The 13,673-nt window shown below is 37.4% G+C and overlaps 1 protein-coding gene across 13 annotated transcripts in view; it reads left to right on the top strand.

Moving 5' to 3' along the window:
- The window catches only part of LOC138791883 (protocadherin gamma-A4-like), a 255,016-nt gene that overhangs the window by 79,074 nt on the left and 162,269 nt on the right, over positions 1-13,673 (top strand). The window contains exon 1 of one of the 13 annotated variants that reach the window (XM_069969298.1): positions 3,661-5,736. The exons of 11 other annotated variants lie outside the window; for them this stretch is intronic. In XM_069969298.1, coding sequence (XP_069825399.1) covers positions 3,745-5,736 — 1,992 coding nt within the window. In that variant the 5' untranslated portion in view covers positions 3,661-3,744. Of the gene's footprint in view, positions 1-3,660; positions 5,737-9,708; positions 12,270-13,673 lie in introns of those variants that run through there. One more of the 13 variants, XM_069969256.1, reaches the window with a different exon arrangement.

The raw sequence follows: 13,673 nt of genomic DNA, 5'->3' as shown, positions 1-13,673 counted from the left end.
GGAATAATATTCTAGTGTTTAAAAGAGATCCAGAAGAAAAGAATTACCGCCTACTCTGCATTCTATCCTTTGGACTAAAAGAGTATTGGGGTGTTAAAAACAAAACATATATTTTTCTATATTTATACTTTTTAGTCCCCGATCTCCTTTTAGTCCCCCATCTTTGCTAGTGATTGGCTGAATGTACAGGTCCTGCTATGAGCACCTGTCACAGAAACAGACAGAAGAAAGAAGCATTTGGGGTTCAAACTGTGGGGGCTAAGGCCCCAAAAATATATGAATATTTGTAAAATGCCTTTAGACTCCCTTTAACTAAAGAGAGAATATCTCTTTGTCTAGCTGTGAGGAAAGGATATGCAAAATAGCTCTCAGTGGTGTCCCTTTAAGTCTATCTGTGAGGGCACTTACTGGCTATTTATAAGTCTGCGATGACTTCCCACCAGGCAAGGGGAACATGTTTCAAAGATGCATTACTATGGACCGCATGAGGCTTGTTTTCAGTAAGGAGACAGCTGAATCAGAAAAACATATATTTTACGGAGTTTGTCACCTTTGTAAAAACAGAACTTGAAACTACAGTTAAATTATAGATGAGATGAAGATGTACAGTATGCAGATTGGAGACAGCAGCTCAATAAATCAATAGGCTTATTCCCACCAGTGTGCAATGTTTGGGCTATGTGCAGCCAAAAGTGGTATAACATATCTGCAACATTTTGCACTGGTGTGAATAATCCCTATTGATTAAGGCTGGGTTTACATATATAAGTTGGCATCAGTTGCGTTTTTTTGCCTAAAAACTGACCACAACTGATGTCACAACTGATGCCAAAAATGCATCAGTTGTGATCAGTTTTTCTATCCGTCTTTTCATTAAAAACCATCAGTTGCCATCAGTTTCCATCAGTTGTCATCAGTTCCCATCAGTTGTCACAAGTTGCGCTCATCAGTTGACATTTTTTTCCCCAGTATGTTTTCCTGTCATTTTCAATGGGATTTGCGGGGGAGCGCACGGGGGCTATATACTAATTGGGGCAGCTCACAGGGGGGCTATATACTACAAGGGGAGAGCGCACAGGGGGGCTATATGGGAGGGGGAGAGCGCACAGGGGGGCTATATGGGAGGGGGAGAGCGCACATGGGGGGCTATATACTATTGGGGGAGAGCGCACAGCAATGCTGTATACTAATTGGGGGAGAGCACACAGGGAAGCTAAATATTACTGGGGGGGCAACAGGGGGGCTATATACTACTGGAGGAGAAACAGGGGGGGTGATATACTACTGGGGGACCAAGGGGGGACTATAGGGGAGGGGGAGAGCACACAGGGGGAGATATATGTTTATTTTGTGCTACTATTTGCCTGAACGCCGGATGCCAGAGCCAAACGACATGCGTCCTTCCCGGCGAGGCATCCGGCGCTCTATTCGATTGAATTGGTGCGGCGCAGCATCACCGGAGCGGCGGTCCTCCAGGACGCTGCAAGATGCGTCCTAACGCACCGACGGTCCGGCGATGCGGCGGCCACTAGTTCACCGCCGCACATTTTGAACTGATCCCATTGAAAACAATGGGATCAGTTCAAAGATGCGTTTCCCTCCGGCGCTTTTCTCCTGCGCCGGAGGGAAACGCCGCCGCACTGTCGGACATATGTAAACCCGGCCTTAGTGAGGTGCTGTCTCCACTCTGCATATTTTGGACTTTGTTCCAAACCTGGGTTCAGGTTGGTGGGGTGCGCACTATATCTTTATCATTATCTTGTACGGCTGCTTTTGCATTTGTGGAAGACAAAGGGGATATTTATCAAACTAGTGTAAAATAAAATTGTCTTAGTTGCCCCTAGCAACCAGTCAGATTCCACCTTTCATTTTTCAAAGAGTCTGTGAGGAATGAAAAGTAGAATCTGATTGGTTGCTAGGGGAAACTAAGACAATTCTACTTTACACCAGTCTGATAAATCTCCCCCATAGATTATATACAGAGGTGCCCTTCCTAATATTTCTTTAACATGGCTCAACCTAACGCAAATGAGATGAGTAACTTAACAAGTAAAGGTGATTTATATATGCTATAAGGAGATATATACTGTATGCTATATGTGCCTATATGTGGCCACCCAGTGTTTGCAATGTACATTGCTGCCTGTTAAAGATTTTGCTATTATGTCTACATTTTGTGTAATTGAAACTGGAATCTTTAATTCAAACAAAAGTAGGGATTGACATAGCTATATATATATTAATATGAGGCTAGGATATGTGACAGAATTTTTTTGTGCATGACTTATCAGGAATTGTAACCAGTTTTCAGTTTATACAATTAATTTTAATAAATATGTTGCCGCTAATAATGTCATGTTTACAGATTGATAATATGGTAACCATAATAATCATCATCGACTAACTATAGTTGCAAATTGTCTGATTCTATACGCCTTACTGGTGCGTTCACACCTACAGGATCTGCAGCTGATTTTCCGCAGCAGATTTCATTTAAATAACTGAACACAGCATCAAATCTGCTGCAGATCTGCTGCAGATCCTGTAGGTGTGAACGCACCCTAAAGTAATATAACATAAATAATAAATCAAATATTTGTATTTTACTAGAAAGAATAAGAATATAGAAATTTTAAATATTAAGATTTTCTTATTAACTAATGACTTTATTTAACTTTTATAAACATAAAAGATATATATATATATATATATATATATATATATATGTATGGGGGAGGTAATTGATTTAGCCTTTTCTATAATTTTAACTTTACTATCAAGTATATTTTTATATTTATATGAATATATTTTTACAGTTCAGCGCCATAATACATTGTAATCTTTTAGAAGTTTTATATAGAATTATAAGTTTATGATTATGATATGAATCAGTTTTATGATTTGCAAGCAATTATTTAGGGAATTAAATGTCTAAAGGATATTAAAACATCATTGCATCAAAGTATGCAGAAAATAAATAACAGTGTTGTAGTTTCTCAATTACACCTCTGAGCGCCGCTGTTTAACCAATAAGCAGAAGAAAGAAAAACTGGAGATCCACTGGTATTTCCAGTGCTAGCACACATTACAGATCTGCAAAGGAAGCACAGACATCTTTTGGATTCTCTCTTCAGCATTTGTGGATATATGACTTTTTCAAGGTTAATCACATATAGAGCTGGATTATAACTAATCTGTAGACTGTAGGATATCTGTAGGATATCTTCTGTGGATTACCTAGAATAGACAATTTATATTTTTCCTACTGGATTATAAATGCTGACTATCAAAAGAATTAGAGAAGGAAAAATGGCAGAGATGCAACATCACATACAGCAATACAAAGGACTCAGATGGCAAGTAACCATTTCTATCTTATTTTCTTGGCTGTGTCATTCAGTCTCTGGTCAGATTCATTATTCTATTGTAGAAGAAATGAGGAAAGACTCTGTTATAGCAAATATTGCAGATGACCTTGGATTAGATATTAAGCAGCTCTCATCTAGAAAACTGAGGATTGTATCAGATGTATCAGAGAAATATTTCTATGTGAATCTGAATAATGGGAATCTGTATATAAAGGAGAGGATAGACAGAGAGGCATTGTGTGGGGCAGCAGTCTCCTGCTTCTTATCCTTTGATGTTGTGGTTGAAAATCCTTTAAATATTTTTGGAGCGAAGATAGAAATTCAGGACATTAATGACAATCCTCCAAGGTTTTTTCATGAGACATTCACTCTAGAAATGATAGAATTTACTTCACCAGGAACAAGATTTATTTTGCAAACTGCAAAGGATCCAGACATTGGATCTAATTCCTTACAGACATATAAGCTGAGTGACAACCAACATTTCACACTTAAAGAGAAAGTCAGCAGTGATGGGAGTAAATCTCCAGAGCTTGTTCTAGAAAAGACTTTAGATCGAGAATCACAAAACATCCATGAATTGATAATAACAGCAATGGATGGAGGAAATCCTATAAGATCTGGAAGTGCAATGATAAAGATCATAATAACTGATGCAAATGACAATTTCCCAGTTTTCACACATGAAGTATACAGAATGAATGTTAGTGAAAATACTCCAGTAAATACTACAATATTAATTGTAAGGGCAAATGACAGAGATGAAGGAGTCAATGGACAGGTCACATATTCCTTTAGTGAAACATCTGGAAATATACATCAAACAGGAACATTCAGCATCAACTCTGTAACTGGGGAACTCAAAACAAATAGTATATTAGATTTTGAACAGACAAAGAACTATGAGCTGTCAGTCCAAGCCAAAGATGGAGGAGGCCTTGTTTCTCATTGTAAAGTATTAATGGAAGTTACAGATGAAAATGACAATGTTCCTGAGATATCCATCACCTCATTATTTAGTCCTTTACCTGAGGACTCTCCACCTGGCACTGCTATTGCTCTTATAAGAGTACGAGATCAGGATTCTGGAGCCAATGGAGAAGTTGACTGTACAATCATGGAGGACCTACCTTTCAAGTTAATTTTATCATCTGGGAGTTATTATAAAATAGTTTCTACACGGTTCATGGACAGAGAGGAAGTGCAAGCCTATAACATCACCATTTTAGCTACTGACAGAGGATTACCTTCATTGTCCAGTAGACAGGTGATCACACTTGGAGTATTAGATGTCAATGATAATCCGCCAACATTTACAAAATCTAACTATGTTGCTTACATATCAGAGAATAATTCACCAGGGGCCTCAATATACAGTATACAAGCCTCAGATCCCGATGCTGGTGATAATGCCAAAATCATTTATACAATCTTTAGCACTAATCCAGAAGAACTTCCAGCATCCTCACATTTTTCTATTAATATAGAGACCGGAGTCCTCTATGCCCAGCGATCATTTGATTATGAACAACACAAGGAGTTCCAAATCCAAGTATCAGCAAAGGACAGTGGGTCACCACCATTGAGTAGTAATGCTACATTACTTATTCGTATAGTGGATCAGAATGATAATGCGCCAAAGATCTTGTACCCGTCTCCCGATATTGGTGGTCCAGCTGTGTTTGAGATGGTGCCTTTTGATTCCGAACCAGGTTCTTTAATAACTAAAGTGGTGGCAGTGGATGCAGACTCTGGACATAATGCCTGGTTGTCATATCACTTCATACCTTTCTCAGATCCAACTCATTTCATCATTGACCAAAATACAGGAGAGATCAGGACATTACGTGCCTTTCAAGAGAAGGATGCATTGAGCCATAAAGTTGTGGACATGGTGAAGGACAATGGAGATCCAATACTGTCATCCACGGCTACTATCAATCTTGTTGTTGGAAATAATTTTCAGCAGGTTCTTCCTAAATTTAGGAATAAAATCATGGATGAAGATCCTCAATCTAATTTACAGTTATATTTGGTGATCACCCTCGGTCTGATCTCATTGCTATTCATTATAACTGTTGTGTTGGTCATTATATCAAAGTGTAAGAAGACCAAGCCCCTTCCAGTCTTTGATACATTTAGCTCTAGTTTGTATCCTCCTGGTGATCCCAGAATGTTGTCTCAGTATCCGAATGGGACTTTAACTCTTCCTTATTCCTACAATGTGTGTGTGGCTTTGGATTCAAGTCAAAATGACTTTACTTACATGAAACCGAACCAGGATGTCCCTGTGGATAACCTCATTGATGCTGATGATTCTGGACTTGGAAATGAAAATGCTAATGTGGCACCAAGCAATAATATGGAGGTGAGTTTATGTTAGACATTAGAGGAACAACATGATGCTTGTTTTGTTAAGACCAGCTTATCAAAATAGCCTATGTGAAACTTCCCATTGAGCTACTAAGTCATATACAGTACACTGCTTTATACAACACAATTATAATACAGTGACCCTACTTGCTTTTTATATTGCCATATTTCAAGACCATATATGCTACAGCTTGGATTATAAATTGTGATTGCTGAGTCAGAAATGTTACTGAAGCTTTAAAGCAGAGCTTACCATAGGTGGTACCTTAACCTGACTGTAGGGGATAAAAGTAGAAGGAAATCACAGCTCCAAAAAAACGTGAAGTAGTTAAAATGTCCAAAAATCTTTATTCCAAAGCATATTAAACAACAACCATGTTAAAAACAGCACGTCTACGTGTTTTGATGCAGAGGGGTGGAACTTGGGTTTTCAGACGCCATTACCCAAAGCATATTTAAGTTTGCCTATTATGTTGTTGTACTGTCATGATTATGGGGCTTGTCCCCGAAACGCGTAGACGTGCTGTTTTTAACATGGTTGTTGTTTAATATGCTTTGGAATAAAGATTTTTGGACATTTTAACTCCTTCACGTTTTTTTGGAGCTGTGATTTCCTTCTACTTTTATGGACTGCATACCTGGGTGAACGGCCCATTTCTTATCACCTGCTCCTTACCAAGAGGGTTGCCGTCAATATTGGGACATATTCACACGGTGAGCTGACCTTGTTCTATATTTTTTTTGCTGACTGTAGGGGATAAAGTACTATCCCTATGTTTTGTCTGCAGATGGAGAGATGGAGTAAACCATTTAACATTTTGCATCACCATTGACCGTAGACAGATGCTGACCACCGCAACAGTTTGGGGGCCATTGGGCCATGTGGGTGTAGCGTCCAGAATCCAATAGGGATGTTTCTCACTGATTTCTCTGCTATATTTCCCTGATGAGTACATATACGAAACACAGTGTCAGGAGGCTAGGAAGGGTCAGAGTAGGGTGTTGATGTTAGGGGGGGTATGGGGCAGGGGCCATTTTTTTTTAGGGCAATCACCCCGCTTCTCCCTGAGCGAGTAGGGGTAGAATGTGCACCAATTTTGGGACTGAGTCCAGTGCTCCCGGTGTTAGGTACAAGACTAATTCAGTCCTTTATACCGCATTCATTTGCAATGTTTATGTGCACTCAGTTGAGTTTCTGACAGATGTGCAATGTTTATGGCTGAGTAGCTCAAAATACAGATGGTTACACAGTATCTGGTTTGCTACGTGTGCTCTTGGCTTTTGACCATCTGATTAGGACAGATATATGCGTCTGGACAGTGTCCATTTTTATAGGTGAAGGTTGTCGCGTCATTTCAATGAACCAGTAAACGTTAAGTTTTATGATTGCTATTTTAGGACCAATCTGTGATTATAAAATTTTGCATCAGCCAACACAAGGGCTAAAATCACCCCTGTACAAAAAACAAATGTGATTCCCAAGGATATGTGTACTTTCATTTCTAATCCTCAAGCCTTGCAATGTTTATCATAGTTTCAATACAAAAGTTTAATTTCTAAAATATAGTCAGAAGAGCCTAAAGTACAGTATAAGCATTATTAGCATTATTTCCTTCCTTCACAAATAGTGTTATCTAGAATCTTCGTAATGTATATTTTTATAGAAAGAGAATTTTCTCCATTTATTAGACCTTCTGCACCAGGAAATTGTCCCGAATTTACTGTTAAAACCCAACTTAAATGGAGTATTGATGAATACAGATAAGGCTTGGTTGACAATATGTTTTTGTTTGCATTTAATATAATGAATGGTTAAAAGGATATTGCTGGCTGAACATGTATCTATCGATGTTAAAATGAAATAAGGAAACATTGCATGTACTGAAAAATGTAGTGTAAACCTTGGCATTTTGATTCAATAAGGGATTGGGTTAAAGAAGCTAGAGAATCTATTTAATTCTGTACAAAGAGGAAGGGAAAGGACTCAAAAAATATTTGTGCAGATCGGCATGCAGTAGCAGCTGATACTGGAAGAAAGAATTGACATGAACCCGTCCCATATAGGCCAAGATCCTAGTTTGTGCATCCTATCCTAGTTAATAGAGCTTGTTCACAGAACTCAGACAGGATGGGACATGCACATGGCAATGTGATTTTCATGGCAGGTAACCTTTAAGTTTTATGTCTGAAGCCATTGCTGGTTTTAAACTTACACAGTTCATTACAGCTCCATACTGCCCTCCATGCTGCTGCTACTTAGTGGGTCTAAGAGTGTTATAACAAAGCAGTGTCCATTATTGTGTCTGTGAACTGTGTATAGAAGGCAGCAAAGCAATTTATTTTTTACCCATTTTGGAGCTCAGTTTAGGAAGTAATATCAACTAACATGTAATCTAAAGAAGTTGACTTAATGTGATTCATTTACATAAAACATTATTTTTAGAGAATGTCTAGCTGGGGACTCCTTTAAGGTCACTCTTAAAAGTCATTTGAGCATTTCTTATAAGTCTTTGAAGGGCTCCCACTAGGCTATTAGATGCAGACGCATTACAGATGCATTACAATGCGATTGTATGATATTAAGTTTTACTATGCAGAGAGCTGTCACAGTAAAACAAATGAACTACAACCTTTATAAAAAGCAGGTTAATAAGTTCAAATGGTATTACAATGGAGCTTTTGTTAATGCCATTTGAGGACTGTTCAGCATATTCGTATATGTACATGGATAAGAGGTTAGGGTGTATAAAACTTTTTTTTCTGTTTCGGAGTCTAAAGTTTTGAGCTTGTTTTTTTGGGGATTTTGGGGTTTTATTAAATTGTATACTTCTATAAAATACATGTTTTTTATGGATATCTTTCACTTACTAGAGATAATTGATGAAGTTCCTTACATTTTGGTAAAGTGATCTTTAAAAACAATCTTTCTGCCAATCTTTTCCTGCGTATAAGACTACTTTTTAACCCAGGAAAATCTCCTCAAAAGTCAGGGGTCGTTTTATATGCCAGGTGTCGTCTTATAGGGCAGGTGCTGAAAAACTTTGGAACTGGACCTGGAGAATCTGCGATCACGGCATACAATGGGGGGAAGTAAAAAATGTATGCGGTGACCGTATGAAGGGCAGAGCAAGCTAACAGGCCTCTGGGGTATGGAAAGAAGAGACATGGTAGAGTGGAGCTGTGCCCAGAAAAACACACCTCTTTCACCTGTCTGGACACCTATCAGTATTACTGTACCTCCTTCTCTGCCGCTCAGATCTCACTGCTGCCTGATTTTTTTTATTAATTTGGTGTACATTGAAAGAGGGGTAGTCTTATATGGCGAGTATATCCCAAACTCTGTATTTTAAATAGAAAAGTAAAAAAAACGCCGGAAAATACGGTACTTGCTTTATTATTATGGTACTTGAATTATTTGATAAAAAATGTTTAGATTTTAATAAAATAACTTATTAACAATACTGTTTGTAAACATCGTAGTAGATCATGTAATTTTACAGGCAATCCAATAATTTGACATTTAGTGTGTAAAGTAAACAATAACAATATACAATAAATATATATATATATATATATATATATAGTTTATTGATTTCGCCTTGTGAATTTTTGAACTACTATGAAATACATTTATTAGTTTTAATTAGTTGTGCTACTAGCATGCATTAAATCTGTCATAAATTGACGCTTACCAAAGAAATCATCCAGGCAGTTTGTTTTCTTTTAATAGAAACTAAAGACTTTTCTTTTAAAAACTATTTATAATTGCTTATTACCTCTAATAATGAAATTTAATATTATAACAGATAGTACAACATATTTATAAGAAGGTATACAAAAAATATATATCAGTGTTGTAGTTCCTCAATTACACCTCTGAGCGCCGCTGTTTAACCAGTAAGCAGAATGAAAAATAACTTGAGATCCACTGGTATTTCCAGTGCTAGCACACAATGCAGATCTACAAAGGAAGCACAAACATCTTTTGGATTCTCTCTACAGCATTTGTGGATATATGACTTTTATTTTTTTACGTAATCACATATAAAACTGGATTACAACTATTTTGTTGACCTATTTCTGTTACAGAAGATATAGGGTAAAATGAAGCTTCCTATATGGATATCCAAAGGACTCAGATGGCAAGTAACCATTTCTATCTTATTTTCCTGGCTGTGTCATTCAGTCTCTGGTCAGATTCATTATTCCATTGTAGAAGAAATGAGAAAAGACTCTGTTATAGCAAATATTGCAGATGACCTTGGATTAGATATTAAGCAGCTCACATCTAGAAAACTGAGGATTGTATCAGATGTTTCAGAGAGATATTTCTATGTGAATCTGAATAATGGGAATCTGTATATAAAGGAGAGGATAGACAGGGAGACATTGTGTGGGGCAGCAGTCTCCTGCTTCTTATCCTTTGATGTTGTGGTTGAAAATCCTTTAAATATTTTTGGAGCGAAGATAGAAATTCAGGACATTAATGACAATCCTCCAAGATTTTTTCATGAGACATTCACTCTAGAAGTGATAGAATCAACCTCTCCAGGAACAAAATTCATTTTGCAAAATGCAGAAGATCCAGATATTGGATCTAATTCCTTACAGACATATAAGCTGAGTGACAACCAACATTTTACACTTAAAGAGAAGGTCAGCAGTGATGGGAGTAAATCTCCAGAGCTTATTCTAGAACAGACTTTAGATCGAGAATCACAAAGCATTCATGAGCTAATAATAACAGCTATGGATGGTGGAAATCCTGAAAGATCTGGAAGTGCAATGATAAAGATCATAATAACTGATGCAAATGACAATTTCCCAGTGTTTACACAAGAAGTATACAAAGTGAATGTTAGTGAAAATACTCCAGTAAATACTACAGTAATGGTTGTAAGGGCAAATGATAAAGATGAAGGAGTCAATAGACAGGTCACATATTCTTTTAGCAAAACATCTGGAAGTGTCCATCAAACAGGAACATTCAGCATCAATCCTGTAACTGGGGAACTTAAAACAAGTAATATAATAGATTTTGAACAGACAAAGAACTATGAGCTGTCAGTCCAAGCCAAAGATGGAGGAGGCCTAGTTTCTCGTTGTAAAGTATTAATAGAAGTTACAGATGAAAATGACAATGATCCTGAGATATCCATCACCTCATTATTTAGTCCTTTACCTGAGGACTCTCCACCTGGCACTGCTATTGCTCTTATAAGAGTACGAGATCAGGATTCTGGAGCCAATGGAGAAGTTGACTGTACAATTATGGAGGACCTACCTTTCAAGTTAATTTTATCATCTGGGAGTTATTATAAAATAGTTTCTACAAGGTTCATGGACAGAGAGGAAGTACCAGCCTATAACATCACCATTTTAGCTACTGATAGAGGATCTCCTCCGTTGTCCAGTAGACAGGTGATCACACTTGGAGTATTAGATGTCAATGATAATCCGCCAACATTTACAAAATCTAACTATGTTGCTTACATACCAGAGAATAATTTACCAGGGGCCTCAGTATACAGTGTACAAGCCTCAGATCCCGATGTTGGTGATAATGCCAAAATCATTTATACAATCTTTAGCACTAATCCAGAAGAACTTCCAGCATCCTCACATTTTTCTATCAATATAGAGACCGGAGTCCTCTATGCCCAGCGATCATTTGATTATGAACAACACAAGGAGTTCCAAATCCAAGTATCAGCCAAGGACAGTGGGTCACCACCATTGAGTAGTAATGCTACATTACTTATCCGTATAGTGGATCAGAATGATAATGCGCCAAAGATCTTGTACCCATCTCCTGATATTGGTGGTCCAGCTGTGTTTGAGATGGTGCCTTTTGATTCCGAACCAGGTTCTTTAATAACTAAAGTGGTGGCAGTGGATGCAGACTCTGGACATAATGCCTGGCTGTCATATCACTTCATACCTTTCTCAGATGCAACTCATTTCATCATTGATCAAAATACAGGAGAGATCAGGACATTACGTGCCTTTCAAGAGAAGGATGCATTGAGCCATAAAGTTGTGGTCATGGTGAAGGACAACGGAGATCCAATACTGTCATCTACGGCTACTATCAATCTTGTTGTTGGAAATAATTTTCAGCAGGTTCTTCCTAAATTTGGGAATAAAATAATGGATGAAGATCCTCAATCTAATTTACAGTTATATTTGGTGATCACCCTCGGTCTGATCTCATTGTTATTCATTATAACTGTTGTGTTGGTCATTATATCAAAATGTAAGAAGACCAAGCCCCTTCCAGTCTTTGATATGTTTAGCTCTAGTTTGTATCCTCCTGGTGATCCCAGAATGTTGTCTCAGTATCCGAATGGGACTTTAACTCTTCCTTATTCCTACAATGTGTGTGTGGCTTTGGATTCAAGTCAAAATGACTTTACTTTCATGAAACCGAACCAGGATGTCCCTGTGGATAACCTCATTGATGCCGATGATTCTGGACTTGGAAATGAAAATGTCAAAGATAATGTGCCACCAAGCAACGATATGGAGGTGAGTTTATGTTTAGTTATGCAATAAGAATCTAGATTTTTTTTTTACCACAAATGCCACAAAGCTTTATGAAAAATAATCTTTTAAAATAATCTGAAAACAAATTCGCGTTGAGCTAAGGAAGCATATACAATACTTCATACAATACAATTACTTTTCTGTAAATAATACAGAAACCTGACTTTTATTTGGCTATGAGTAGCGCTATAAGAATTTAACATCCAGCAACTTCAAAGTGTCCAGTCCTCTTGTCTTTATTAGAATATAAAATCACATTCCATGTGCACAAAGAGCGCCATACTGATGGGTTTGCTAACCCTTGGTCCTAGCTATGTGCATACGGAATGTGATTTTATGTTCTAATAAAGGCAAGACGAACTGGATATATTAAAGTTGCTAGATGTTAAATTCTTTTTTTTGTATCCTGGCTGCTTTCACTACGTGGAAAATCCCGGCACAGGTGTGTACAGGATTGGAGCAGAAAGATATTTTGCGTAACGCTATGTTACTTTCAGATTTCTGATATGTACCTTACCTATCTACACAATATAGCTATGATTGTCATTGTCTTAATGTCAACTGCAGCATAAATATTGTCATTGATTTAAAAGAGAAGATCTAGTTTATTTTTTTTATTTTTTTAATATGTCTTTATTGGTTTTTCCACAAATTTTATAACAACACACAAATCCAAGGAGAAAAAGAAAGGATATATCACCACTTCTTTAAATCAGTATGAAATACTCCCACTCTTGGCTAAACTCCCACCCCTCTCGCGGACCAATCCCCCAAGCCCTTCAGTCATATACCATTGCCTATGGCTTATTTTTTTAATTGTTTACCCATAATTCAGTTGTATACATGATAATAAGAATCATGGAATTCACTTAATTCAACTTCAGTCAAGCATAGTAAACACAGATTATCAGTTTACTGATGGATCAGGTTACAGTAAGTGTCGTAAAATGCTCCCTTCCATAAGGTGAATAGGGAACCGTTTTAGACAGAGACACAGACACAGAGAGGTGGTGCTCCTGCTTCTACTAAGTGTTTTATTGCAACCCAGTGCTGGTATCTAAGCTGTAGTGATCATTACTGCTATATTATGTCCTCCATTGTGCTGTTTTTCAGTGTGTCTGAGAGAGTTGAAGAGTGAGACAGAAAAAAGACAGCAGGATCTATTGTTCTATGTGCTGTGTACTGTATATGAGAAATCATAACAGAGATGGGGCCTGTACAGTGGTTTACTACTGATAAATGCAATACTCGCCTTATATATACAAAGATACATACGTCTTCTCAATTCTTCTCTATTTATCTTACTACTTATCTTACTATTTATCTACCTGTGGCTACTTGGTAAAATAACATCAAAAATGGTGATGGACTGAATTGTAATTGCCC

Source organism: Dendropsophus ebraccatus, chromosome 1 (genome assembly GCF_027789765.1).
Source record: "Dendropsophus ebraccatus isolate aDenEbr1 chromosome 1, aDenEbr1.pat, whole genome shotgun sequence".
In the NCBI taxonomy this organism is placed as follows: Eukaryota; Metazoa; Chordata; class Amphibia; order Anura; family Hylidae; genus Dendropsophus; species Dendropsophus ebraccatus.
This window is presented reverse-complemented; position numbering and strand designations above follow the sequence as displayed.